Source organism: Equus quagga, chromosome 8 (assembly GCF_021613505.1).
Source record: "Equus quagga isolate Etosha38 chromosome 8, UCLA_HA_Equagga_1.0, whole genome shotgun sequence".
In the NCBI taxonomy this organism is placed as follows: Eukaryota; Metazoa; Chordata; class Mammalia; order Perissodactyla; family Equidae; genus Equus; species Equus quagga.
The window spans coordinates 118,787,038-118,813,953 of NC_060274.1; the positions used below are offsets into that span (position 1 = coordinate 118,787,038).

General features: G+C 43.7%; 1 protein-coding gene across 1 annotated transcript in view; it reads left to right on the forward strand.

Moving 5' to 3' along the window:
* Positions 1–10,737, forward strand: part of TMEM178B (transmembrane protein 178B) — a 337,545-nt gene extending 326,808 nt beyond the window's left edge. The window contains exon 4 of the mRNA XM_046669014.1: positions 1,136–10,737. Within this exon, the coding sequence (XP_046524970.1) occupies positions 1,136–1,386 (251 nt within the window). The 3' untranslated portion in view covers positions 1,387–10,737. The remainder of the gene's footprint in view (positions 1–1,135) is intronic.
* The last annotated feature ends 16,179 nt before the right edge of the window (positions 10,738–26,916 follow it).

The window sequence follows — 26,916 nt, forward strand, 5'->3', positions numbered from 1 at the left end:
CCCTGCTCCCTCACCAGCACGCTTCTCTCTTCTCCCCATGACTGCAGCAGCCTCCTAAGGGGTCTCCCTACTCTGTACTGTCCTCTACACTCCTGACTTGGGGCTCTTTGGAAATGCAGATCAGAGCCACTCAAGTGCCTGGACCCCTGCAGGCACTTCCTTCCACCATCAACCCTGCCCAGCCTTCCCAGAGTATACATACTTCTTCAGGCCATTGCTCTCATATCAGCAGTGACAGAAGAAACAGAAGACATAGCAAATATTTAGAAAAGCTCTTGAACTCATTTTAGGTACACCAAATGTCTCTATTGATTAAAAATGGGTATACAATTCTATACTCTTCTATAACATTCCTTCTTATAGCAACCTTCTCATTGGAGGTTAATATGAGTAATATTGTTTTTAACGAGGAGGTCCCGTCATTAAATATGCTTGTGAAATACCTGATAAGACTAGGTTAGACAAGTTGACTGATCCTGCTATGGATAATGAATCTTCATGGGTGAGAGGTCACTTACTGGGCTTCCCCGAGTTTTCTGATTCTGTCTGCGCTCTGTAAGGGAGCAGGTCACAGGCGAGTGTTCCCTGGAGAATGCTTTGGGAAATGTCCTACAGGAAAAGGGGAAGGGTTTCCAGGATTTGGATGACTTGTTGGTGAATGGATTAAAGGAAAACACAATATTGTATAAGATGTTATACACAGAAGAGAGAAGAAAAAGATGTTTTTCTCTTTAAAGAACTAGCAAACAGGGGGTGTTTTCTGCATCTCCAAAGAGAATGAATTTTAAATGCTTTAGAAAAATGAACTGAATACTCTTCCACCTCACTCCACCTATGCAAAACTCTAATGTGATATTTATTTAGTATTTTTCCAAAGGAGAGACTTCCTGAGTTTGTCCGGGACTGGGTAATTATTGGAGAGTGAAGAAGGCTTCGTTCCTAAATGCTGTTCTCCTCTCCATGAATATTTCCAGTAGTGACCTTGTTCGCAGGTCACTCTTACCTTGCTCTTCTCATTTTTCCTACTCAAGAAAATTGAAAATATAGTAAATCTCATTTATCTCTTTCTCTCTCCCTCTCCTCTTCCCTCTCCTTTTCCTGAACCCCATCCCGTGTTTCTTCCCTTGTCCTCCAGGAACCTTCTGCATCATCTCACTGTGCACCTGTGTGGCCGGGATCAACTTTGAGCTGTCACGCTACCCACGCTACCTGTATGGACTCCCCGATGACATCAGCCATGGCTATGGATGGTCCATGTTCTGTGCGTGGGGTGGCCTAGGCCTCACACTCATCTCGGGATTCTTCTGCACCTTGGCCCCTTCTGTCCAACCTGTCCCGAGGACCAATTGCCCTAAATCTAGACCCGAGAATGGGACAGTGTGCTAAAAAACAAACCCATACCCATATATATATATATATAAATATATATATAATATACATATATAAAACAAAACTAAATCAAGCTGATGCCAGTGCCAAGGTAGCGTTGAGTTGGCTCAGGCACCAGCATCTCGTCGGACTCTGTGTTGCCTCATCACTGAGATGGGGAAACGTTCCCATCATGTGGCTCTTCCATCAATTCTTGACTTTTGGCTCCATGGTTTCTTGAAGACAGAGTGAACGTCAACACTTGCGATAGCATCCTGATTCCGTCACTCACGAGGATGGGGTGGTGGGCTGGGAAGGGACAGTGCCAGTGGTCTGAAGAGGCACAGATGTAGAGAAGCAAGTGCCATCCACTGGGCCAACAGGAGAGGATACCGCCCCAACACCGATCATATCACAGAGAAACAAAGCCTACTTAGTTCATAGAATGTAACCAAATCTTGAGGCCATTTGCAGAACCACGTCTTCACCTGCTCTTCCTGTTCCGATTTCCTTCCTGGCCCACCAGCGACACACAAGAAGTGGAAGAGAAAACAAACAGAAGGAAGTTTTCTCTTTGCTGCCAAACTTTTGGACAAAGTTTTAGAGGTGGGAAGGGGGAGAGAACAACATGCTGAGAGGCAAGATCCGCATCAAATAAGAGGACACTTCAGTGGATGCTCAGAAAACCCAGTCTTACCTTCCAGCTGCCTTACACCCAGTGAAACAAGAGGCCGCCCTGCCCCTCCCCCACCTGCACTCCCTGGGCAGATGGAGCCTTGGAGTAATGCTGTGATGTGTGTATGTATGTGTGTGTGTGTGTGACTACTCCAGGTGTTTCCTTTTTTTCTTTTCACCTTTTAAATGGAAATACTGCATTATGACTGTTTTCTTTCTCTCATTTGCGGTGGTTTCGTGGCCTAGGATGGAGGCCCCAGGACCTAGGAAGTATAATGAGGGGCAGGCCTAGATGGCTGCCAGTTCTGCAGCTTCAGATCCCTGGAGTGTGTGTGTGTATGTGGTAGATGTTTTCTGAGTGTGAGGTTTTATCATTTGTGTTGCATTTTTCTGTTATTTTTAGTACAGCTGAAATTCCCAGAGGGCAGAACCAAGAATAAAACCACTGGGCCAGAGGACCCTGTGGTTCTTCACATCACGGTTCTGGGACGCCTCACGATTTAGTCCTCTATTTTTGGAAGTCCAAGACACAACTGGGCAGAAAAGCCATGAGAGAAGAGGGGGAACACAGTTCAGGAGGGAGAAGGAATGTTGCCTCTGTTGCTGTTGCACAAGTACGTATACCAAACAAGACCTTTCACTCCCCATCACAGAAGCCGTCCTTTGTCACTGGACATCTACCCCTTTCCTAGGACAACCTCTGTACAGATGAAAGAAAATGGGGCACATGCAGAGAGAACACCTCCATGTCCCATGGGCTCAAGTTTGTACGATACTGTGTAAATTAATGGAGAACTCTTGACTCTTTCCACCCTCTTCCTTTCCTCTTGATATTCAAGGCCATGAATCCCAAAATAGGTGTCTTAGCGGCTAGCACCCAAACAGAGGTGGCATGAATCCAGCCTAGTATCTCAGGCTCATTTGAGCAAATTGGCACTGCAGGTGTTGGCGAGCTACAAAGTCAGCCAGAGAGTTGTGAAAGCTGTAGGGAGAGGAGTCTGCCAGAAAGAGTGGGCAAGAGCAGCTGACAGTCACCTCAGTGACCCTGCTGGGGCTGAGCAGCCCTGGGGAGGCAAGAGAGAATCCCCAAGCTATACAGCCATGGGTCAACCATGTAGCTGAGAATTCAGTTGCTTCATAAATAAATATGCTTTGCGAACTTTACCAACCACTCAGCAGGCTTCCTTCCCACCCAACCACTCTGTTTCATCTCCCTGTCTTCTAACCTATCTTCCTACCAGTTTCCACCTTTTCTCGCCTACTAACCACTTAACTTCTCCCTCTTCCATAGACCAGGCTACAGGTACTGCCTGTCTCCTCATCTGCTCTTTCTGACTGTGTGTGTCATTCACATTTGGATAGGACGTCTGAAATGCATGAGTGGGCTTGAATGTGGGTTTCTGTATGCGTGTATCTCTGGTGCATTTTATGTGTGTCTGTGTCAATATGTTCCTGGACGCAGATGTAGGTGTCCTACCTAAGACTTTCTTGCCACTGACACTGGCCAGCTTCTGCAAAAGGTGTTGTGTGTGAAATGCCCTGTGTATGGATGTGCTGGGAGATGACGGGTGAAGTGTGTAGCAGGAAATGCTGTTAGCTTCCAATTGAGGTTCTAAGGATTATTTTTAAAATAAAGGGTTTATTCTATGAGAAGGGATATAATTTTCAGGAAAACACAGTTTTTCAATTGTACAGGGAATTTTTAAAATTTTTTCTTTGAAAATTCAAGGAAAGGGCATACTGGGGCTTGAGGAGAAGTGGGGAGAAGTATCTGAGAGTGACAGGCCTGTGTCTTCCTTCCAAGCATCCTGAATGGGCTCTGCTGAGCAGAGATGCAGGTGTCCATGAGTCTCTGTTTGGGGCAGAAGGCTTGTCTGTGACCAGACCCAAATTCTAGCTGTTTACCAGCTGCATGAAAGTGGGGAAAGAAATTCCAAATGGGGCAATTTGGTATCAATCATTTAAACTTTTCTTCACAGACCTATCATTATTTATGTCCTTTTTAAACCATGCTTGCTATAAATAGATCATCCACTCTATTCAGCTATTAATCCTTGTGATGGACCTTTGACACAACTTTTGCATCCTTTTGAAACCTTCCTGAAATGTTAGGAGGACTCCTGGGAAAGAAGTGAACCACCTGGGCTCCATCAGCATCAACAGAGCAAGGGATTTGGGCTGCTTTTTTTGGTTGTGGGGCCGAATAGGTACAAATACACCCCGGGATCTGATCTTGCTTGGGGCCAAAAACAGCCCAGCCACACGGCCAGGATGGAAGACCTGGTCAGATGACAAGTCCTAGCCAGTAGGAGAACTGCCCTGGTGAACTTGATTCCTCCAGCATCGGGGCTTGAGCCCAGATTAAGACATGCCACTCCAAGCAATTACTGACACTTGGTGCTGTGAGGTGGTTGAGGAAGAAGAGAAGCTAGAGGGGAGCCTGGCCCTGCGAGACTCTTTAGGTCAGACTCTGCTAACTCCAAAGTGGAACCCAACCTTCTGACGGGATTTAGGGTCAGCAGCCTCACTTAAACTCAGAGCCCCCAGCCCCCACCCCAGGTCAAGTTCAAATTCCTTACAGATGTGTTCATGCAAGGTCTTATGACTATGTATGTGTTTTGAGCTCCATGTAAGTCAGTCTTGAGCATGGGGCCCGTTTTAATTTTTATTCCCTTCTTACCCTACAAGATTGGGGATTCGGGAAAGTAAGGTATCTGCCTGGAAAAAGGTCCTATTTCTTTCTCTCCCCATTTTGAGAGTTTTGCTTTATTCTTCTGTTTCCTTTTCGTCTCTCCACTCCCTCTTTCTTTCTGCATCAACTTTGGTTAATTAAAATAGTTAAGGAATTCATCTCTAGAGAGGCTCTTGTACTCCAAGTGATCCCCTTCCTCATTTGTTGTAGCCATAGGTTTCATAAGGACGTCTGTGGCTCCCTAGCATCAAAATATTAAAAGAACTTAAAACAGCATCTGTTCCAGGTTCAACCCTCCTATAAACCCTAGCCTTTCAACAACTCTACCCTTTCAACTTCAGAGATTGTGAAGTCACAAAGACTCACCAACTCCACCAGATCAAGCCAAGCCTTCCTCCATCTCCTGTCCATATGCAGGCCCCTGGGGGCTGGTGCATTTTTGTAGACTCTCTTTTTGGGGATAAGGGAAGAAGATATTCTGAGACCCTGAGACTGGGCCCTACATCTTAGTACTTATCCACAGTTATGGTGAGAGTTCTAGAACGAACGTACCGTGTGCAGTTGTCCTGATTCAATGGGAGGATGTGCTGCTTAGGTCTCTAAAGCTGGCCACCTGTGTCAAATTCAGAATAATGAAATCAAGTACATTACCCAGAGGTATTTAGAATTGACTATGTCTTTACCTGGCTCATTCTGAAAGCGTTAATTAACTAATTTTCAAGTATCTGAGGGGAAGGAGTAGGTAGAAATACACTCTGGTCATCTTTGGTGTGATTTGTGTGGGATGTTTGGTTGATTCTTGCAGCTGTGGTGAAGCTGCTTTTCCGAGCGTGTTCCCCCTGCTCCAGAGACTAACCATCCCAGTGGACACGTCCAGCCCTTTCCAGGGAAATATGGTGAGTCATAGTGACAGGTGATTTTGTCACAGATAGAAATAATTGGTGCATACCAGCCAGGTTGGCTCTGTGCTGTCTTCCGCTGGTATATGATAGAGTAGGGGGACAGATTGTTAAACAAACCCCCCTGAGTTGATGGACACAAAAGATTTGGGTGTCCCTCAAAGCAGTCAACTTGGTGGGCTGTGTTTGCCCTCTTTCTGTTGATGCCGCCATGGTGCAAGATGTTTCTCAGACATTATTTTTACTTCTTAGACTGCATCATTATTGACTATTAGATTTTTCTTTCCTGAATAATACATGCTCATTATAGAAAATTAGAAACAATACAAAAAGAGTAGAAGATTGTTCATAATTCCATCACTCTGAGACATCTTAATGGTCATAGCCCCAAAATTTCCCCAGTCAGTGGTTGCCTCTGGGTTGGCAGGTGGGGCTAGGAGGGCAGTCCATGGCCGCAGAACCACACCGATCTGCACGGAGTTGACCCTGTGTTCATGGCAGCAGGAGCACAGGAGTCTGAGCCCCCAAAGATAGCAAAGAGGTCTTTCCGAAAGCTCAACGCCAGAGCTTAGGGGCAGGGATGGAAGAGAACTAAAAGATTCCTACTTTAGGGTTTCGTTCATACTTTTATTTTTGAGTGCCATCTCAATCTAATTATAGGTGTAAGAGCACTGAAGCCAGAGTAACTCACTAATTAAGCTATAGTTGTGTAATGTAGTTACTGTAAATTTTATTTCAGCTCTGCACTAAAATGATTTGTGACTCTGGGCACTGTGTCTTCTCCATACTTGAACTTCCTCATCCACAAAATGAGGATAGTGAAAACACTTTTACCTCATGGTATATTAAGGGTGACAAAGACATTGCAAAGTGATTTGCAAACACGAAGTGTCATATAAATTATGCACTGTTCCAATTTATCCTGCAGCAGCAGAGCCCCCACAGACTGAATTCTTCCAGATGGTTTCTGTGCCTTGCTGCTGACAGGATAACCCAGAGTCAGAGGTCATCTTGGCCTCCGAAGGGGTCTGTACCTATCCAACTTAAGCACATGGGATTCTATTTCTATCCTTTAGGTCCCTCACAGAAGCTGGCTCCTTAATTTACCCGTTCCCAGGCTTCCTTTTTGTCCAAGGCCAGTTTTGCAAAGGGCACTCTTAATCCCCCTTAATTATTCCCAGAGGTGATGAAATGAGTAAACTGTATGGGTCAAATAGCGTAAATGAACTAAACCAGTTAACTGTTAACCAAGGCACATGGTCAATGCCTTATTGGGATTTTTTGTTTTTTGTTTTTTACCATCTTTCTAACATTATTTCTAGCTGTACATGGCCAAGTGGTGGGAGAAAATCAGACTCTGAAACATTTTAATGGTCTTTTAAGTTTAAGATGAGAACAAGTTTCAAGGAACTCTGGGATCCTCTTTTTCATGTTCGGTGGTGAAGCAGATGGCTTCAACAAAAGCGTATGGGTTCTTATAGGAAGTCTTTTGGATGGTGCATTCACTAGGAGGTGCTCTGGGTGTGCTCTTGTTTGGGAAAAACTGAATCCTAGGTTCTAAACAAGAAGAGAATGCACTTCCAAAAGGATCTGCACACTTTCTGCTTTGCAGGGGATCAGGTTTCAATGTTATGGTGAGACTTTCTTTAAGGAAAGTCCAAATCATTGCTACCTATGTAGATAGAGCCTGGCCAGGAATAGGGCAACTCCCCAACTGTGGGTGTATTTGTTCACTATTGAGAAAAACAAAACTGGGTGTGAGCATGGGAGTTGCACAGCAGTAGCTCAAACCTGGCCTCGCTTTGACAGACACCAAGCTCAGCAATTGCAACTCCTATTCTTCATTTCCCAGGATGGAGTGTTGCTCCTTGGGGAACTCTGTGTCCCTTTCTCCTCTCTTGTCTCCCATTTATCCCTCTGGCTAAGCCTTTCCCTTCCTCTCCGGGTCACCTGTAGACCCTTTCTAGCTTGAATGTATCGGTGTGTCTGTGTTGTGAACATGATGATGCCTTTCACATAAGGAGCTTTCAGTAACTCATTCTCATACTCCTCTCCCATTTCCACCCATGGTGTGACTGTTTTGCTATTCAAGACTATCTGTAAAAATGTACAAATAAAAGCAGAAACTGAAAATAAGGGGGAGGGAATTGAGACTAAACAAACGCATTGATGTAGCCCTCAGTTTTCTGAGGACTTATGTGGACTGCCCTAAAATCCTGACTCTGGATGGGATTTGAAGGGAGGGAATCTATTGGCACAGGAGTTTTCTTCTGGTTGTTTCTCTGACAGTCACTTGTGTCTGCTTGAAACTCTCTGTTCAAAAAGTATTTTCCAAAAAGTAAAAAGAAGTCATCAAAGTCTGAAGGGTGAAGGTCAACACAAAGACCTGATCCTGGGTCGCATTAGTTATCTTTGTCACTGGTGCATTTGGCGCCTCCAGCGAGTCTTGTTACCTCACCATGTCTCCGCGTCCTCTCAGCCAAACAGGGAGCATGGGGGCTTCCGGGGCTCCTGGGGCACCAAGTCTCCTTGGCCATTCTGCTGCTACTTTTAGGGCGGCTTTGAGCCCAGGCTGGTGTGTGCTTACTGCATGGAAGTACATTCGGAGAGCTCCTCCTCCCTGCTCCTCGCCCCTCTCTTTCACTCCTGAGAAAGTAACCTCAAGCTAACAGCCAGTTTGGGCTCAGAGTCCAAAGCCTTTGATCTACCTTTTCATTCTCAGATGCCTTTTCCCACCCACTCTGACGATCTCATTTTACTATCGTTTCTGACAGAGCTTTGCTGTGCTGGGGTAGGAGAAAGATTATCAAAGAAAATAATGCGTGTGAATTGCTTTGTAATCTATGACTCACTATACAGACCTAGCTTGTGATAACAGAAGCAGGGAGCCTAGCCCAGGGACGCCACCAGATCAGAGTGAAGAAAGCCTTGGCAGGTGGTAGGGTAGAGGCGGTGGGCAGCAGATGGGGGTTGGCAGTGGAGGTAAGATAAAGAAGCCTTTTGAAAGGGGAAGTGGAAGAATCACAGAGCATCCTCAGCGTGGCAGCAGAGAAGGATCCCCAAAAGGCAAGGCACCCTGAAGCAAGAGGAAGTAGGAAAGAGGAACAAGTGTGGGTAATCCTATAGCACAAAGAGCTGCCTCCCTCAGGACTGAGAAGACTAGCTGCCCCAGGGAAGGATTCACGTGAAGCTTGGCCAGTGTCCTAACCCCAACTGCTCCATGGCGCCCTCGATCCAAACCTGTCTTCTCTCTTGACAGTCAACAGAGATCATCTCTGGGACCAACTTCATAAAGCCAATTTAGACCAGTGCTGTCCAACAGAGAGAGAATACAAACCACAAATGCAATTTTAAATATCCTTGTAGTCCCATTTTTAGAAGTCCAAAGAAACAGGTAAAATTAATTTTAACACATATTTTAACCCAACATAGAAATATTATTGTTTCAACATGGCATCAATATAAAAAATTACTGAAATATTTTACGTTCTTTTTTCCCCAATGAAGTCTTCAAGATCCAATGTGAATTTTGTTCTTAGAAAACATCTCAGTTTGGACCAGCCATATTTCCATGGCTCAATAACCACATGTGGCTACTGGCTACCATGTAGGACAGCAAAGATTTAGATTCTGTTAGAAGACAGAATGGGATTGCCCTCACCCATGAGTCACTCAGATCTCCCAGCTGACAGAGGCTGGAGGTTGGTGTTGGACCAGAGGAGAAAGCACAGGAGTGATGTCCAGGCTGCCATCCTGGCCTCTGGAAGTTCTGCTTCACCTGCTTAATCAGAAGACAGGACCACTGCTTGTCAAATACATGTCACATTTGCCCCAGAGGGTGTCAGCACTGCCCTTGGGAATGGCACCAATGGCCTGTCGAAGTTCTAGAGGCCAAAGCAGGTCACTTTCTTTAGTTACAGGGGCATCAACTTATCCCTTATCCAGATGCCTTTTATCTTACAGGGTGGGAGTGGGGGCAGACAGGCCTTCTTTTGGTCAAGAATAAAGATCTCTACAACCTTTTGTCATGTGGTCCAGTCACCTAGTGGCATCTCACCAATATTTGGAGCTGTTTTGTCAATCCCTTAATTTCTTTAAATTTGTATCTTAAAGTCAAATGCTAAAAGGGAATACACTGGGAAGAGCAGTGGCCACAGGCAGACTTGGTCTCCGAGGAGGTGGTGGTGACAAGCCTGTCCCTTGCCCTGGGACTAGGTCCATCATTGCCTACCTCTCCTCCCCGTCCAGAGACCTTTCTTAGAGCTGAAGAAACCTCTTTTGTTCGGGAAAAAGACAAGTCGTGAGATCTTAGTGCAGAGAACAGAATAAATGCAAGCAAGCAACCCCTGGGCACTCTCAAAGTCTTTCAGAGAGCCAGTGTGACAAGGTTTGACTCATTTAAAATATAACACTCTGAGCCCTGTGTTACTAAGCAAAAGAAAATGAGCCAATTTGGTGAGTATGTCATTACACAGGGACCATAGCTGACAAAACTCTTCAACACCTGGAGTGTTTATGGTCCACCAGATTATTGCTCAGTCAATATAAATTTATTTACCTTTACTTTAATTTGCATAGTGCTTTCTGATTGGTTAGATGAGGAGTGGTGTGTACTGCAGGATTCCAACATCGCCTCTGCCCTTGGAGGTAGCAATTCCTGTGGTTATTGGTGCTAAAATAAGATTAAATATTATGTTAATTTGTTCTGATACGATGTGAATAAATGTATTGTTTAATCTTAACAAGAATGCTACATCTTATCAGATCTATTGTACTGTCTGTTTCTTCTCATAATTAATTAATTACAGGAAAGGTGATCCAAACCAGATCTTGAAACTATTGTGCTATTGAGAGGTGAATTTAACAGGGAAGTGGGAGGGGGGATGAAAAGGGAAATTGCCAGGTTCCTGTGACTTTGCAAGGACTGAGGAAGCAGAGAGCATTTGGGGACTTCACTGACACTGACTGCATCTTGCAATTTTCTTTTTCAAATTGGCAGAAATATTGTATTTCCATCGATTGAAGAAAAAAGTGTCTGGTAATTAATTAAATGACTTGTTCATGGAAAAAATAAAAATAAATAATCTGTCAGTTGTGGAATGTAAACTGATTAAACAATTAAATAAAGAAGATCATGTTGTGTGTTTTAAGCAATTGTGTCTGTTTGGGGAAGAGGGGTAGAGGCTGCAGTATTTGATGGAGAACAATATTTTTCCATCAGGTTTTGTGTATAAAAAAATAGAACAACTCTTATGTAGATAGCAGACCGAAATCTCTACTCTTAAAGGAAATAGACGGTAAACATTTTAAGCACGTGTAAGCCAAAGGTATATGCTTTTAGAGTTGGGCGAGAGGGAAAAATAAGGAAGAGGTATTCAGAAGAGAAAAAGAAGGAAACTATTATTCTTTTTTCTCCAGTTGCTGGCATTAATAACTTTTTCTTAAAGGCTTTCTGAGATGCTGGAGTTACAGGCTGCATTCTAAACCCTCAACCTATTTCCTAGCTGTTACTGAGGAGAGAAATTTCTCTCACAATCTTCGTCATTTCTGTCCCTAACTTAGAATCAGTTTCTTTCCACTCTCGTGCCTTTTAAAAGTTTCTGGCTCACACCCAGCTAGGACAGTTAGGGGAGAAGGGAAGATGGTGGGAGGCACGTGCTTTTTAAAGGGTAGTATGTGTCAGCCAGCATCTCTACTTTTAAGCAAAAGAGACTGGCTCTGTCTGTTATGAGTGGAAAAGTAATTTACTGAAAAGACATGGGTAGCCGGAAGCCCGTAGCTCAGGCAGGAGGAAATGAGCAGCTAGTTAACCAGAACCACACCCCAGTCCCATCTGGATCCTGCTGATGCCGCTGTTGGACTCTGGACACCACAGCTGGCTGCTGCTGCTGCCGGGGTGTCAGTGAGGAAGATGGGGATGGTGCTCCCACTAGATCCTATGAATTTGTGCTGCAGCATTTTAAACCTGAGGGGTGGGTGGAGTTGCCAGCAACTATCTGAGGCATAAAGACTGGATGCCTTGCGGACATCCTGAGGTAAGCCACAAAGAGAGAAACAGTCTGGTTCTCCTTCCAGTGAAGCACAACTTTGATTCCTCTCTCTGTGATGAATGATGCAGACCACTGGGTTTGGGGGAAACACCGACTCTTCCTCACCTCAGCACCTGTGCCTTCAGACACAAAAATCCCTGTTAAATGGAGAAAGGCAGTTCTGAGAAGTGCAACCAAATCCCTCAAATACCGTGGGTGGTCCATGGAGGCGCGTTCTCCCCCAGGAAGCCTGCCTTCCCTGAGTGCCCATCCCTGAGCCCCATGGCGCCATGCCGTGTCTCTTGTGGCTCTTAGTATGTCCAGATGGAATCAGTGTTGTCCTTGGGATCTCCTCAGGAACTGGGTGTCTTGAAGGGCAGGGATTCTGACTTACTCATCTTCATATCCCAATGACTGGTAGTGTATGGTGTAAGTGCTCAATAAATACTTATCTGAACCAAATTAAAGTCTTTCCCCATCCAACCAGCTCAGGTTGGTCCTTAATGCTAATGTTAAATTCTTCTTTAAGTCTTGGGGGTCCTCAAGACCACCCCTTAGATTCAATAATTTACTAGAAGGGCTGACAGAACTCAGAAAAGCTGTTGTACTCAGGGTTACAGTTTATTACACTGAAAGGATACAGATGAAAATCAGCGAAGTAAAAGGCTCATAGGGTAGAGTTCAGGAGAGACGAGACATCAGCTTCCATTTGTCCCCTCCCAGTGGATTTGTGTGGAGAGCGCTTAATTCTCCCAGCAATGCTGTGTGACAGCAGAGTATTGCCAGCCAGGGAGGCTCACCCAAGCCATAGTGTCCAGGAATTTGGGGGAGGTCAGTCTTGTAGGCATGGAGCGCCCATAAAACTGACCTTAGTTACTCAGTGTCCAGCCCCTCCAGAGATCAAACTGATACTCATAGACAAGGCCTCCTCCATCAATCACATTGTCAGCATAAACTACCTATCTAGCATGGCCCAAGGTAAACCAGGTAAACAAAGACACTCTCATCAGGCAGGTATTCCAAGAGGTTAGAGCTTCTCTCCCAGGAACCAGTCAAGGGCCTGACCTTTCTTTGGAATGTGCAGGGTTTGGTCAACCCAGAGCTGCTAAGTCAGCACTTTACCATGCACTAAGCACATGATAAGTTAGACCAAATGAAACATAGTTCCTCTCCATGTTACAGCTCCTCCTCAGTGTTCTAGATTCCTTCCCCTTCCTCCTGACCCTCTACAGACAAGCCTGGCCATGGCCCTCTTTGCAGGTCATTTGCTGAAGTTCCTTCTCCAGTGGTCTCCTCTCTATCACTGCCTCTTCTCAAGCAGCTCCATGTGCCCTTCACAAGGGGCTGGAATGGGGGATGGTGGTGGTAGGGGCACAGGTGCTAGAGTCTTTAAGCAGATCTGGATTTGAGTCTTTCCACATACAATTTATGTCACTTGGCCTCCTCAACCTGTGTCCTTGTAAAATGAGTATTCCAACATCTACCTCTCAGACTACATTGGGAAATGAAAGAGTTAACGCATACAAGAAACCTGGCCCAGAATTGTTGCCCAGTACCTGTCAGCCTCCCTTTAGCCCCGCTGCACATTGTCTTCTTTCATTGTTAAGCAGGTTCTAGATCTTACCCCTCAAAGAAGGGTTTCTGAACTGAGACAGAGTCCCACTGGTACCCTGTTGATCACACCAAAAGCTTGTGGACAGTGGACACTGACAATTTAAATGCAAACTCACATTTATCATATTCAACCATTGTTTAGCCAATACAACTACACTGTATAGGCATACGGCTATGTGTAATAAAATCATGCTTTGAAATACTTAATGCAAGAAAGGAGAAAATCTGAGAATGAAAATACTCTTTGCTTTTGCAGAACTCTTCCTTTTCTGGGAGCAAGAGAGATACTCTAGAAGCTTGCTACTTAAACTGTGGTCCAGGGACCAGCAGCATCAATATCACCTGGGATCTTGCTAGAAATGCAGAATCCTCAGATTCTCAGATTCACTGAACCAGTATCTGCATTTTAACATGATCTCCAGGTGATTTGTATGCACTGGTCCAGAACATTCACTTACCTAGCTGTGTGGTTTGAAAGTCTGCTTCAACACTTCTGCTAATATCTTTTATCTAGGATAGAGATCACAGGAGGATTTCAAAGGACGAAAAAAATTAGTCCCAGTCTGAGGTTTCAAAGCCATATCGAACAGGTATCATTTTTAACTAACGTCCCACGAAAGATCCTGTCTGCTGGGTATAACCCTGGTTTGTAGGGTAACCATCAGGGGAACAAGGCCAAGTAATTAGGTTTTGTTTCTCCCACCGAGCAGGCATCAGGCAGCGTTAACTCTATTGCAGTTGTCTCCAAGCAGGCGTGTGTAAGACCACGTGGCTTTCAGCCACCGTGGGAGGGTAGACTCAGGGTGGCCTTAGGAGGACTTTACTTTTGTCTCTTCCCAAGAAAGCCTGGACCATGAGACCAAGTAGACCTGAGGAGTGAAGGGACTGGAAGTCCGTCACCCTGATATCCCTTCTTTTGTGTTCTTTGTGAGCTGGATAGCAAAGATTGAGTTCATGACAGTGTAACATACTGGATATAAGCAAGGACACTGGAGTCAGACCACTTGACTTCAAATCTGGCACCACTTGCTAGTGGTGTAATCTTGGGGGAGATATTTAGCATCTCCAGGCTTCACTTTCTCCCTCAGTAAGTGAGGATGACAACAATTATATCCACTTTTTGGGGTTGTTCTGAGGATGAAATGGGTTAATATCTGCCATGTGCTTAAAACAGTGCTTGGCATGAAGTAGTTACTATTAAGTATTTATTATTAAATAATTCAAATTTTAAATGGTCTGTATGAAGTCCCACTGGCCAATGAGACCTGAACAGAAAGTGTGACTCTGGGGCTAAATCGTAGAATAGAGCATAGTAATGAGAGGCAGTGGAGAAGGATTTTCTGCAGAATGTCACTAGGAAGTTGATGGTGGTTCCAGTTGTCTGGAGGTAACGGGAAGGCCTGTCCCCATGAGCATCACTGGCTGTGGCCTGACCCTGACCCTTCCCATGTCAGGATTGCATCACTAACTGGGCTCCAGCCCCTACCGCAATCATGTCCACAGTTCTACCTCCTGCCCAGGGGCTGGGACTGTAATGACCTCTCTGTTTTCTCTGTGCCTCCATCTCTCAATTGTTTTTGGGCTGGGATAAAGAGCCCTGCCGCAGGAGCCCCCGCCCCCCAACTCCTGCCAGTGAGGTCCAGATGACTGTAAAAAGTTTTCCATAGGCCTTCAGTGCCCTTCTTGCCACTAAAGTTTGTAACAAGGGGGCTTACCTTGGATTTGGGGAGTCCTCCTCAACTTTTCCTCCATTATTTCCCTATAATATGCTTTAAATTTTGTCAATCTGCCATATAAGACTGAACAACCAATTTTTTACTCAGCCTCTCATCTACAGGAAAAACAAAAAACAACAACAAAAGAAATGATGGTACTTATAAGTAAAGCCAATTAATTTTCTTCTTAGTACAGCTTCCACTTACCCAACTTTTAAAACTAAACACTTGAAACTGCTTGAACAAATACAGTCAATAAAAATGAAAAGTTACTTCAGATGCACAGCAGATCAGTCGCAAAAGAGGTGGTACCCATTTTCCTCAAATTTTAAGGTGCATCAGAATCATTGGCAGGGATTTGAGCGCACATTTTGTGTCAGACACAGTCCTGGGTCATGGGGACAGAGCAGTGAACAAAACAGACAGGAATCTCTGCACTCAGGGAGCTTGCACTGTGTGTGGGCAAGGGGGAGACAGGTGATGAAATAACTGGTGGTCAAGATGGTGAGGGGGTATTTGAAGAACAACCAATCAAGGAATGGGAATGGAAGTGCTAGGGGCTGTGATATTAAATAGAGTGAGAAGATAGGGTGTGGGAGCAATCTGCATTCCAGGGATATGGGACACAGTGGTCCCTGGATCAGACTTTAGGAAACACAGGGAAGACAGAGGAAGAATGAAGGAGCAACGGAATTTGTTCTGAATTGAATATTCAATGCAACTTATTCCACCACGCTGTTTATACCACTGTGGGATTCAAAATAAGATTTTCACGATGCTGTGATATTGATGAGCCATTTTTCACCCTTCATCTCCCCATGGCCCAACCTCTTAGTAAGGGTTGGACCTACCAAGTCAAATGGAGTCCTTTGGCCTCCTTCAGTCCTGAGAATAAACCACTAAGATGGGCTCTCAGTGATATTTTTGAATGGAGTTAACCTAGCTGGCATTATGGATCCCAGGCCAACAAAGGTCTTCACTGTCTGTATTAGAACATGTGGTTTTCCATCTATGACGATGTAATTTCATTGTTCTGTACTTCAAAGATCACAAATCATTTTAGTGGTTGAAAAGACTTGGGGACGTCAAGACCTCTCTAAAATTTTACACTTGGTTGTCAGTTGTCTTTTGAGACTCTTGTTCACAAGAAACATTATCTCTGTCTTGAGAAGAGAAAAAGGAAACATTTCAAAAGATATAAAAATATGAGGGTTCAATCAGGACAAAGAAGCTTTTCCTGTTCCATGTGCCCCTTCCCCTCAAAGGAATCTTTCAAGTTGGTTTTCTTAATCCTTCCGACAGTCTCCAAGTTCCTTGGGTGTTTACCATCATAATTGGTGGTTTTAATAACCTGATAAGTGTTCTAAAATTGCAAGCCTTAAAAGATAATTATCTCTGAGGTTCATAGACTAGAACAGTATTGGGTTGGGAACAAAAAAAAAATCAACTTTGATAATCTATATCTACAAGGTGAGTGGAAGAATCCCCAAAAGGTACTGCTTTAGAATATAAAATGATGTCTATGCAAAGCAGTTCTCATTAATTCTGAACCAAATGGTCATAAAACAAAATGGCCTTCAGAAAGTACTCTAGCTATCCAAGCTTGAGAATTTGGTTTCCAGCCCCTAGAGGTCTGCCTTTTAGTATAACTTTCAATGTTGAAGGATTGAGCTTCAACGACACTAAAATTAGGACTAAGCAAAAATAAAATCTACCTTTAGCTATTTTGAAGGCCAAGTGTGGATTCGTCTTACTGGATATTGCCTGTCCTGGCATATGCATTTTCTTCTGGAATAACCCAGTTCCTCTGATACCAAAGATTTTTCTGAAACTAAAACATGCAATGACTTTTAGCCATTTTAGAGGTAAAATTCTGCTATGCCATCTTATCTTCACTAAGAGCTTCAACTTTAAAAAACCCAAAGGATTCTTACCTTTAGAAAATTATCCTCATTGGAGAAAATAAGGAAAATGGAAAAAAAAAACCCCAAAAAGCCAAAAAACAAAAACAGACAAACTAGAAGGAGGAGGAAAAGCAAAGAAGTAGGAGGGGATCCACCGTATCCCATCCCCCGAAGAAGGTAATCGCCCGGAAGATTTTGACATATTTCCTTTCTAGCTGTTATTTGTTAAAATCAGAGTGAGCATGCTGGTTTTGCAGCACAAGTGATGTACCAGCTCATACAAATCAGGAGCACGCCCTTCCTTGCACTGAAGCTTCATCCTTCCAACCTACTCCATCTTCCGCCTTCGACAAAAGGGGAACGCTTTGGCTTGAAATGAGGCCAGGCTTCAAGCCCCAGCTCCACACTCTATCTGGAGATCTGTCTCCGTTTTGCTGCCTTCAAGTGAATGACAGTGAAGCTCTGCTTTTAGTCTTGCCCGCCTTGTATCCCTTCATAATTAGCACAATGGTTCTGCCAATAGCTAAGCTGCTGGTTGACTTCTTCTCCATAAGTCAGTGGGTTTTTTAATTAGAACTATCGAACTTAAAGTGATGCTTTTCCCGTTGTTAGCCTTTTAAAATACAGAATATTCTATTTTGGCCGGTTATGTCCCTCGTGTCTCTTCCCTTCCTCCCTATAATCTCTCTCTCTGTCTACACACATGCGCGCGCACACACACACACACACACACACACACACACATTGTTGAGTCCCACCAGTAGACCAGAAGTAAGCCTGAATAAAACCTAGCTAGGAGATGGGGAAAAGCAGTTGAGAAGAACAGCTAGGGTGTAGGGATTGGATGTGTTCTCAAGGTTTCTGCATATTTTTGTACAAAATAGACTATAATGTAAATAGTAGCTTCTAGATTTGTACAGTGCACAACCTGGACAACATTCACAGTAGCCCAGTGGTGCAATACCAAGGCTTCAGGTGTTGGCTTAAATGACACTTCTTCAGAAAGGCCCTCCCTGACCATCTAATCAAAAGTAAGTCCTTTGCTCTTAGTACTGCTTTTGCTGCATCCCCCAAGTTTTAGTATCTCACTCTCATGTTCATTGCAGCACTATTCACAACAGCTAAGATACAGAAACAACCCAAGTGTCCATCGATGGGTGAATGGATAAAAAAAGTGGTATATACATACAAAGGAATGTCACTCAGTCTTTAAAAAAGGAAATCCTGCCATCTGCAACAAGATGGATGGACCTCCAGGATGTTATGTCAAATGAATAGGCCAGTCACAGGCCAAGCACTACGATTCCACATATACGAGGTATCTAAAGTAATCAAACTCAGAAACAGCTGATACAACACTCCTTGTCAGGGGCTGGAGGGTGGGGGACATGGGGCATTCTGATTCAAAGCGTATAAAGTTTCAATTATGCAGGATGAATGAGTCCTAGAGATCTGCTGTACGACGAAGTGCCACAGTTAACGATACGGAATTGTGAACTTCAAAATAAATTTGTTCAGGGGATGGATCTCATGTTAAGTGTTCTTACCACACACACAAATGAGGGACACAAGGAAACTCTGGGAGGTGCTGGAGGTGTCTATTATCCTGACTGTGGTGACGGCATCATAGATATTTGCACAGGTCCAAACCCACCAAATCGTGCATGTTGAATATGTGCGGTTCTTTATATGCAAATTACACTTCACTCAGACTGTTAAAAAGAGCATTAGGGGAAGCTTGGTGAAGCGAATTTAAGAACTCACTCTTCTGCCTTAAAGTATTTCAAAATGAAAAGTTTAAAAAATAAAACAAACAAAAAGTAAGTCCTTTCTTCTTGGTCTTAACCTTTGGCCCTTGCTTTGTGTAGCTGTTTTTCATTACTGCACTTTTATTCTAATTTTTAATCATTTTGTTTGTTTGTAAGTTCCCTGAGGGCAGAGACGGTCTGTCTGTAGCTTTGCAGCCCCAGAGCCTGGCACGATGCTGGACACACAGTAGGCACGCAATGATGTGTGCGGACAAAATGAATAAAGAAAGGAGGCCAGCACCACTGGTTAGGAACCAGGCTGGCATAGGTCGGTCAAGGCAGGTTTCCACAACAGGACCTCTGGAAAGAAGGGAGGCGCAGAAGCGAAAATGGGAGAGGAATACACTCCGCCGGTCCCCTCTACTTTTGTTCAGTTTTCATGGTTTCTGGAAACAATGAACAAACAAACTGCCTAATGTTCCAGCTTTGCTGCTAACCACCCCGTCTCCCTCTTCTCCCTGACCCCGTTCCCCGTTCTTCTCTCCCGTCATCATTGGTGGAGGTCATTCAAATGGCATATCCTCCCACCTGTGCTTCAGAAATGTCTTCTCCTTCCCCACGTCATGGATCTCTCCCTTTCCTCATTTTCCCTCACTTCCTCACAGACAGAGAGTCTTGTGATCTCAGAGGTGTAGTTAAGGGGGGAAAGTGTTCTATGTGGGCTGCAGAGGGAGAAAACAGTGAGGGGAGGGAGGGAGGAGGGAGAGTCTGTGGAAATTGCCAAGTAACAGCTTTGCCTGTTACCTGTTGCCAAGGTAATTGTGAATCTTCATCTTTCTGCTCTGACCAGTCACGGCCGGCCGAGGACAGTAGTTCTGCCCCTACCCACAGAATCCACCTCAATTCTCCCAAGTCATCTGTGTGAAGCCCTCACCCCAGCGCCCCTCTGGGCAATCTCTCTCTCCCCCTCAAGAAGCAGCAGACTCTTCACCTCTGCTCTTTGAACAGGGGAGTGGATCGTTAGAGTCCTCTGTACGTTTAGGGAGAGAAGGTATCACAGACATGTGTGGGCACTGTGCTCAGATGAAGGACAGAGATTGTGCCCTGCGGACATTCGAATAGCAGAAATCCAGCCTCTGCAAACGCTGAGCACTGTTGTCTTCAAAAGAGAGCAAAGGTGCCTGCCCCTCATCCTCTCAAGCTATTTTTCTGCTGAAGGATCCCACTCATTGAGAAGATAGACACACACCTTTCCTGGCAGCTGCGATTCACCTGCTCAGGGAAGTTGTTCTCCATTCTGGCTTCATCAAACCACAATGAGAAAAGCAGGTTCCTCGTTCGTTCATTCTCTCCCTCCCTCCCTTTACACTATGAGCTCCATCACCTCCCTCCCCCACACATACACAGAGCAAGGAAAAGGTATGTGCAGTGGTCCTTTAAAAAAATGCTTTCAACAGTTTTTAGCAATATCTTCAATTTCCCATCAATATATGTCTTTATTTGGCTATTTCTCCTTCCTTCTCCTTGTCTTCTAGACTGTATAGAGAATACATTTTTTTCTTTAGAAGTGAAGTCTGATTGCTGCTAATAGAAATTCAGTGGGGAAAACACTAGAAGTGATTTAGGACCATCTGGAGACCCTCATTTTTCTAATAACAATTTTATGGCACTTTATAATTTATATATGCATACATTATCTCACTTGATAATAGAGCTACCAGTGGCATTGCTTGACTTCCAGAATCATGGATGAATCTCTCCTTTCTTCCTTTCCCCCTGCCCTATTTCCAGTCCCCTAACTAACATGAGGATATTTGAAAGAAGTATCCGTGGGTTTTAAACAAATACTATATTACGATTATGCACTTTAAGATGAAAGCAGCTCCTATATCTACTTCATTTTGAAAAGCACTTACCTTAAGAGGAAAAGATAAGGGTCCCCTGACCCTAACTTATCTCTTTCATGGGGATAGAATGGACAGATTTTGTCACATTTGTTGAATTTAGTAGACATTTACTGACGTGGTCACTATTACATAGAAATTAGAACTTCACTCTAGTTTCAGTTACTGCCATGGGGTTTCTCCCGGCTCCTTTCCTTTCGTCATCAGCACCATCTGAAAGTATTTAGATTCATTGATCTTTTCCAGCCCCCAAATTCTAAGAAACAAAAAGCAAAAAGGAGTCAGGGGAATTATCTAAAGTCACCCAAGGAGAGAGGGACAATTCTGAGACTTGAACTCAGTTTTCCTGGCCCTGAATATTTGCTTTTCCACCCTTTAAAAATCACATTTAAATCATTTTATGAGGCAACTGGAAGTCTGAACGCTAAGCAGATTGTGTATATTCAAAAATTATTGTTAATTATTTTAGGTTTATTAACAGTAATGTGAATATGTTTTTTTAAAAAAAGAGCTTACATTTTAGAGGTAGACACTGAAACAATTATGGATAAAATGGTAAGATGTCTGGGATTTGCTTGAAAATAATATAGGAGGTAGGGAATTGACAGGGGTACAGATAAACAAGAAGGGTTATGAATTGACCACTGAAGCTGGGTGGCAGGTGCATAGGGGTCCATCACACTATTTTCTCTATTTTTGCATATGTCTGCAATTTCCATAATAAAAGTTTAAAAATTAAATTTAAATATTAAAAACATGTTTTACCTGTGTACCCTTCTCAGACAAATAACAGAGTAAAAGATCCTAATTTGGGGGTTTGCATCCACAGTTTTTGCTGGGAAATAATTTATCAAATCTCAAAATAGTTTGTAGAACAGACATCAGAATCGAGAGAACAGAAAAATATTCAGCCACAAATGGGTCATTGTTGAGGGAAGCCAAAAATCCCCTGGAAACGCAGGGAGCATGTTACTGAGTTGCCAAAAATAAGCCTGGGTTCTGACAGATGTCCCCTCTGCGAAAAGCACAACTTTGCTCTCATCTTCAGTGGAGTCAGCACCCAAGGACCCCGAAAATAGCACCAACAATGCTTTGTTGGAGAGTCAAAAATAACAAAAGACGGTTTTAGTTCCTTCCTCCACACGCCTGCGGTCCTTCCTTCATAGCGCCTTCTCAGAAAGAGGCCTCCTTGGGCACCGTGAGTGAGTGGGCAAATCGATGGAGGCTCTTTAGAGGCCAATTTGACACTATCAAAATTGGAAAGGCACTTGCAGCAGCTCTCTGGGATTTTTCCTACAGCTATATGCGTGTACAGATATTTGTACAAGGACATTCATTGCAGCATTGTTTGTTATAGCAAAAACCATAAACAAATTGACATTCATTCTTGGGAAGTGGCCAAAGTGAACATGGCCATACAGCAGAATACCATACAGCCACTACAACAATGAAGGTCAGTCTCAGTGTGTGGGTATAGAAAGATGTACAAGATAAAGCATTAAGTGAAAAACACCAAACATATAGTTTTATCCTGTAGGAAACTAGCAGTTTCTAGAAGGTGTGTGGGTTTGTCATTGAACGAGTTGAGGCTCACCCCGTGCTCAGAAAGGAGTTGACAGAGCTGATATCAATCCCGGGTCTGTCTGACCACGAAGCCTGTGCCCCCGACCACTCTTTATGTTGATGCACTTGATCTTCTGCAATTCTGGTGGCACGTGCTTGCGGGCTAAGCTCCTCTCTGCCACGCTCCCCACTTCCTTGGCCCTGTGTGTCCCACAGTGCTCGCTAAGAGAGCCTAAGCTCTGGGACCAGAAAAAGCAAGGAGCAAGCTCCCAAGCTCCTATGGAGAAGCAAGGACCATATGGCCCCTAGTGTCACCCACTGGGGACTTGGCTTCTTGGAGTCTCCCTTTGCAACTGAGATGCAGTGTCCTCTTATTATTTTTTCCCAGGGATTTTTTGGGGGGCCAAGACGGGGAAAGCCAGCACTAGGACTTTTCCACTTGCAGTCTTTGGCCTGTAATAACCTAATATGTGATCCTATGAGGCTCTTTCTCCTTTATGTGTCTTTTTCTTTTTCAGGAGAAATTAAATGAAGCTTAAAATCTCTGTAGAAGGGCAAAGAAGACACGACAGGGAAGAATTGTTTTAAAGTCATCACCACTCTTCTTCAAAATATGGAACCACTCCATAAGATATGTCTAAAATCAGAAGAATCCCATGTTTTTAACTCCTAGAAGTCAGCGCTGGGTCTCTGAGGTTGCCCTTGCTGTTCCATCACACTCAATGGGCTGTTATCTAAAGTGATTCAAGTATGGAGGTAAGGTAGGAGCGGTGTGGACTCCCACTGGGATTTGCTGAAGACCGAGTGAGAAAATCTTTCACATAGAGGCTGAAAACAAGTTCAGAAATCAGGCGGAGGCCACAAGGCTGCTGTGGACAGTGTTGGGTGCCAGCTATGAGCCTGAGTATGCTCAGCCACTTGGCTCTTGAAGTCCCTGTAACCAGCATGTGGAGGTGGTAACTTCCTGAGTAAGAGTCCTCACGTGTAGAGAAGCCATCCTTCATCGATAAGAATTGATTATGCTAGGCCTTCACGTCTTTGCAGAGAGAGCTCAGGCAGGAGATCTTAACCTTGTCTGGAAGGAGAGGAGACAGAATTGGCTTCAAAAATTCTATACTGAGAGGCCAGTGGGTTGGAGGGAAATTCCTGGCTGCGATGACTCCTCTCCTCGTCCCTCCTCTTTCCTCCTACCTGCACAAGCAATCTGACAGCGGGTGGAATCAGCGAAACAGTTGCTATCAGCAATCCAGATTCCTTAACTTTCACTCTAAGTAATGATTTCCTGTCACTTTGTTCCCCCCTCTGGGCTCTCACATTTCAAAGTGTGACAAACTGGGCATCGTATTCAATAGAGATCTGACTAATATAGGTTGTAGCCTAATGATTGCTTCCTGGGCTTTGCGTGTCATCCTTCTATAAATAGATCTCAGTATCACTTTGGCTTTTCAGCAACAGCGCTCCACTGCTGCATCCCTCCCTCTTTGGTCAACCATGACCTCCCGCGTCTCTTTGTGTTACACCTGTGCCTGACCAGTCCTCGCCAACTCCGTTTTTCCATTACTGGCTTCTCTGTCTCTAAATTTGCCACCTTCCATATTCCCACTCTTAGCAAACGTGGCATGATATTAGCAGAAGCCAGAACTATTCAAACTCTGTTCTCTTTCATATTGTCTAGGAAGAAAAAACATCTTTGAGTTGGAAAGAGCAGAAATAAAGGGTAACAGAGAAACTACAACTCATGCAAAAGGAGCAGCAGCACGTTACAGTGAAGGGAGCCCTGAGCTGCAAAGCCCTGGGGTGGAGGGCCAGCTCTATTCTTTGGTAACTGTGTGACCTTGGGCACAAGCTCTCTGAACCTCAGTTTCCTTATCTATTAAAGGAGGAAATTTGACTACTTTATCTCTAAGCTACCTTTTTAAGACTCATACTTTAATAATGTACCATAAGACGAGTCTGTTACTGGGTCCCTTTTTGAAAGCTTATGGCTTTTCGGAGTGCCAAAGTCAGGTGGGAAAGGCAAAGCCTGGCCTAGTGCTCTAAATCTTAGGATATTTTATTAATCTCATTATTTTTGACATATTATGGAAACAAGAATGTGGATGTCACCCACCTAGTTCCAAAGCTTACATTCTGAACAAGGATAATAGGAGTAAGAGGAAAACTCTTTCTTCCATCAGGACATTTTCCTATAACCTCTTGGTTTTGGTACCTTCTACTCATGAGAGCAACCTGAGGTATCATCAGGGAAGGAATGAGCTTGACCATCATCTCTAATTATGACATGTTTTTCCTAGGTCTTCTTCTAAATTCTTGGCATCCTGTGACAATCAGCTTGGCCTCTTGGGACTGTGGGTATCATTCAGGGCCTTCACATATTCAGCATCAAAAGATCAGAAGAGTACCAATGTGTATAGATTCTTCATATCAACCAGGGAAAAGGTTTAACACATCCTGAGATGAGGATAAACAGCCTCTCGCCACATAGCTGTGTTTAATAGTTGAAGATACTCAGAGACAAAGGTGTGTTCCATTGCCTTATCCTGCAGAATTGGGCAAAAATCAGAAGAAATACCAATCAGTCTCTTTGACTGTGGACTCTTGCCACTTAAGAGTCCAGAATAGCCCCCCATGTGTTTATTAAGGCCGTTCTCCACAAAGTTTGTTTTCAAGTCTAAATAACTTTGTCCTGGTATGACCTCACAGCCACAGAGGGTAATTTTTGAGGAATCATGAAAGAGGTAAATAAGATTGTGTATACCTTCGGATGGGATCCCTACCATGGAAAATTGGCTGAATATCAATGCCAGGCTATAGTATAAATTAGATTTATTTAAAAGGAGGGGGGATTGTGAGAATTTAGAAAAGAGTGCCATTGGCATCAGGGTCAGCATATGCATGCTAAGAAGTTGTACCATACAAACCTTGTTTTATTTATATTTTAATGGATTACTGGGCTGATGAATTTCAGGGGCTACCGTAGATAAAGTAAATATGCACATTAGAAAATCTTTTTAAAATGTCATCCGTAAGATCTTTGTGGACAAGATGGAGAAATAAGAGATGTCTGGCAGTATTTTGGAGAGCATTTTCAGGTTACAGTTGATTATCCATAAGTTTTATGAGTAGTTCTGGGTTAACACGGAAAAGGGTAGTTGCTATCGGAGCTTTTGTCCCAGTCCCAATCCTTTCAACATTGTTGTCAGAAAGTGAGATAAAAAATGGAAAAAATATGCACTTCAAATTTGCCAGAGACCTGAAGCCAGGAAGGATTGCTAATGTAGTCGCTGACAGCATCAAATTCAAAGTGATCTTGACTGGATTCAACCTTGAGCCGAAACAAAAAAATATGAAGTCCTACAGTTTGGGTTCAAGATCAATCGCACCTATGCAGAATGCGAGAGAGGCAGTTTGGCAGAAATCCACGTGCAGATGTCTTAGTATTTCAGTTGACCACAAGCTTAATGTGACGTAGCTTTAAAAATAAGCCAGTACAGTCTTTCAGTTTCTCTTACCAGAAGTAAAATGTCCAGGCACAAAGTTTTTTTTTCTCCCTAAATTTTGTGCTTTTCAAAGATCTGGTGAGCTGTGTTCGATTTTCAACCTTCACAATTTTAAGAGAGTCGCTGAATTAGGCTGTCTATAGAGGAGAGCATCTAGAGTGAGAATATATGGTAATTATAAGACATGAAAAAATGTAGATTAGTTTCTTTTTATTACTTTTCAACCAAAATTTATTGATCATGAATTATGTGCCAGGCACTATAATAGACCTTGGAAATGCAGAGATACACAAAGCATGCTCCTATTGTCAAGGTGCTGATAATCTGGATGGGGGATCAGAAAGGTAAACGACATGAGGCATATGGAGGAAACGCCACAGAGTGATGAGCATGGCCCTGTGGGACCAAGGCAGGTGCAGGGAATTCTGATTGAGGGGATCAGGAAAGCTCTGAGGACATGAACTTCAAGAACCATAACCTTTTAAAGTTGGAAGAAACCTTTCTTTTCGGATGCTTATAAAATGGGGAGATGGTTTCTTCTCAAAGGTCCCTTTGGCTCCAAAACTCTTTGGTGTAGTAGAACTCTCTCTTATGTCTGAGGACTGGTCCCTGTACTACAAGGTCACGTAGCTAGCTGCAGTGCTAGAGTTAGAATTCTATGGCCATGTAGTCCTACTGAATTTCATCCAATTGTCTTTCCTGTGGGCCAATTTTTCCTCAATTGCTAAACCTTATTTTGCACGATTTTCTGCTAGAATTCAGCTGGCCCGCCAAATTTAGTATTGCCTGACAATTTGACAGGCACATACTCAATTCCTTTGTCCAGATCACAAAGCCTATGACCAGAATAGATCCACCCTCAACCCAGAGCAGGTGGCTTTACCACTAGGTATGTCCCAGGCTACTCTCCAAGGATTCTTGCCAAGGACAGGGTGAAGTGAAAAGACCTCAGCTTGTAAATAAAGGAAAGAACAAGCTCAACTGGAAATTCTATTACATTGAGAAAAGGCAGGCTTGAAAATAAATAATCATACTGATCTCAGTGAGGTAAATGTATATTCCTTTGACTGATGTTGAAAATAGAAGAAGGAGAAAGAATGAAAAGACGGCTCCTACAGTGCGTTATCTGAAAGCACCCGCGTCCTGCTGCTTGCGTGGCAGAAAAGTTGAGTGGGGCTTCAAGATCAGAATTTGCATTTAGAAGAAAATGAAATAACCTCACTGCTTACTTATAGAGAAAAATCAGGCATCAGGCTCCAGACATGATCTCCCTCCACTTTCCACTCCTCACCCAAGCAATCACCA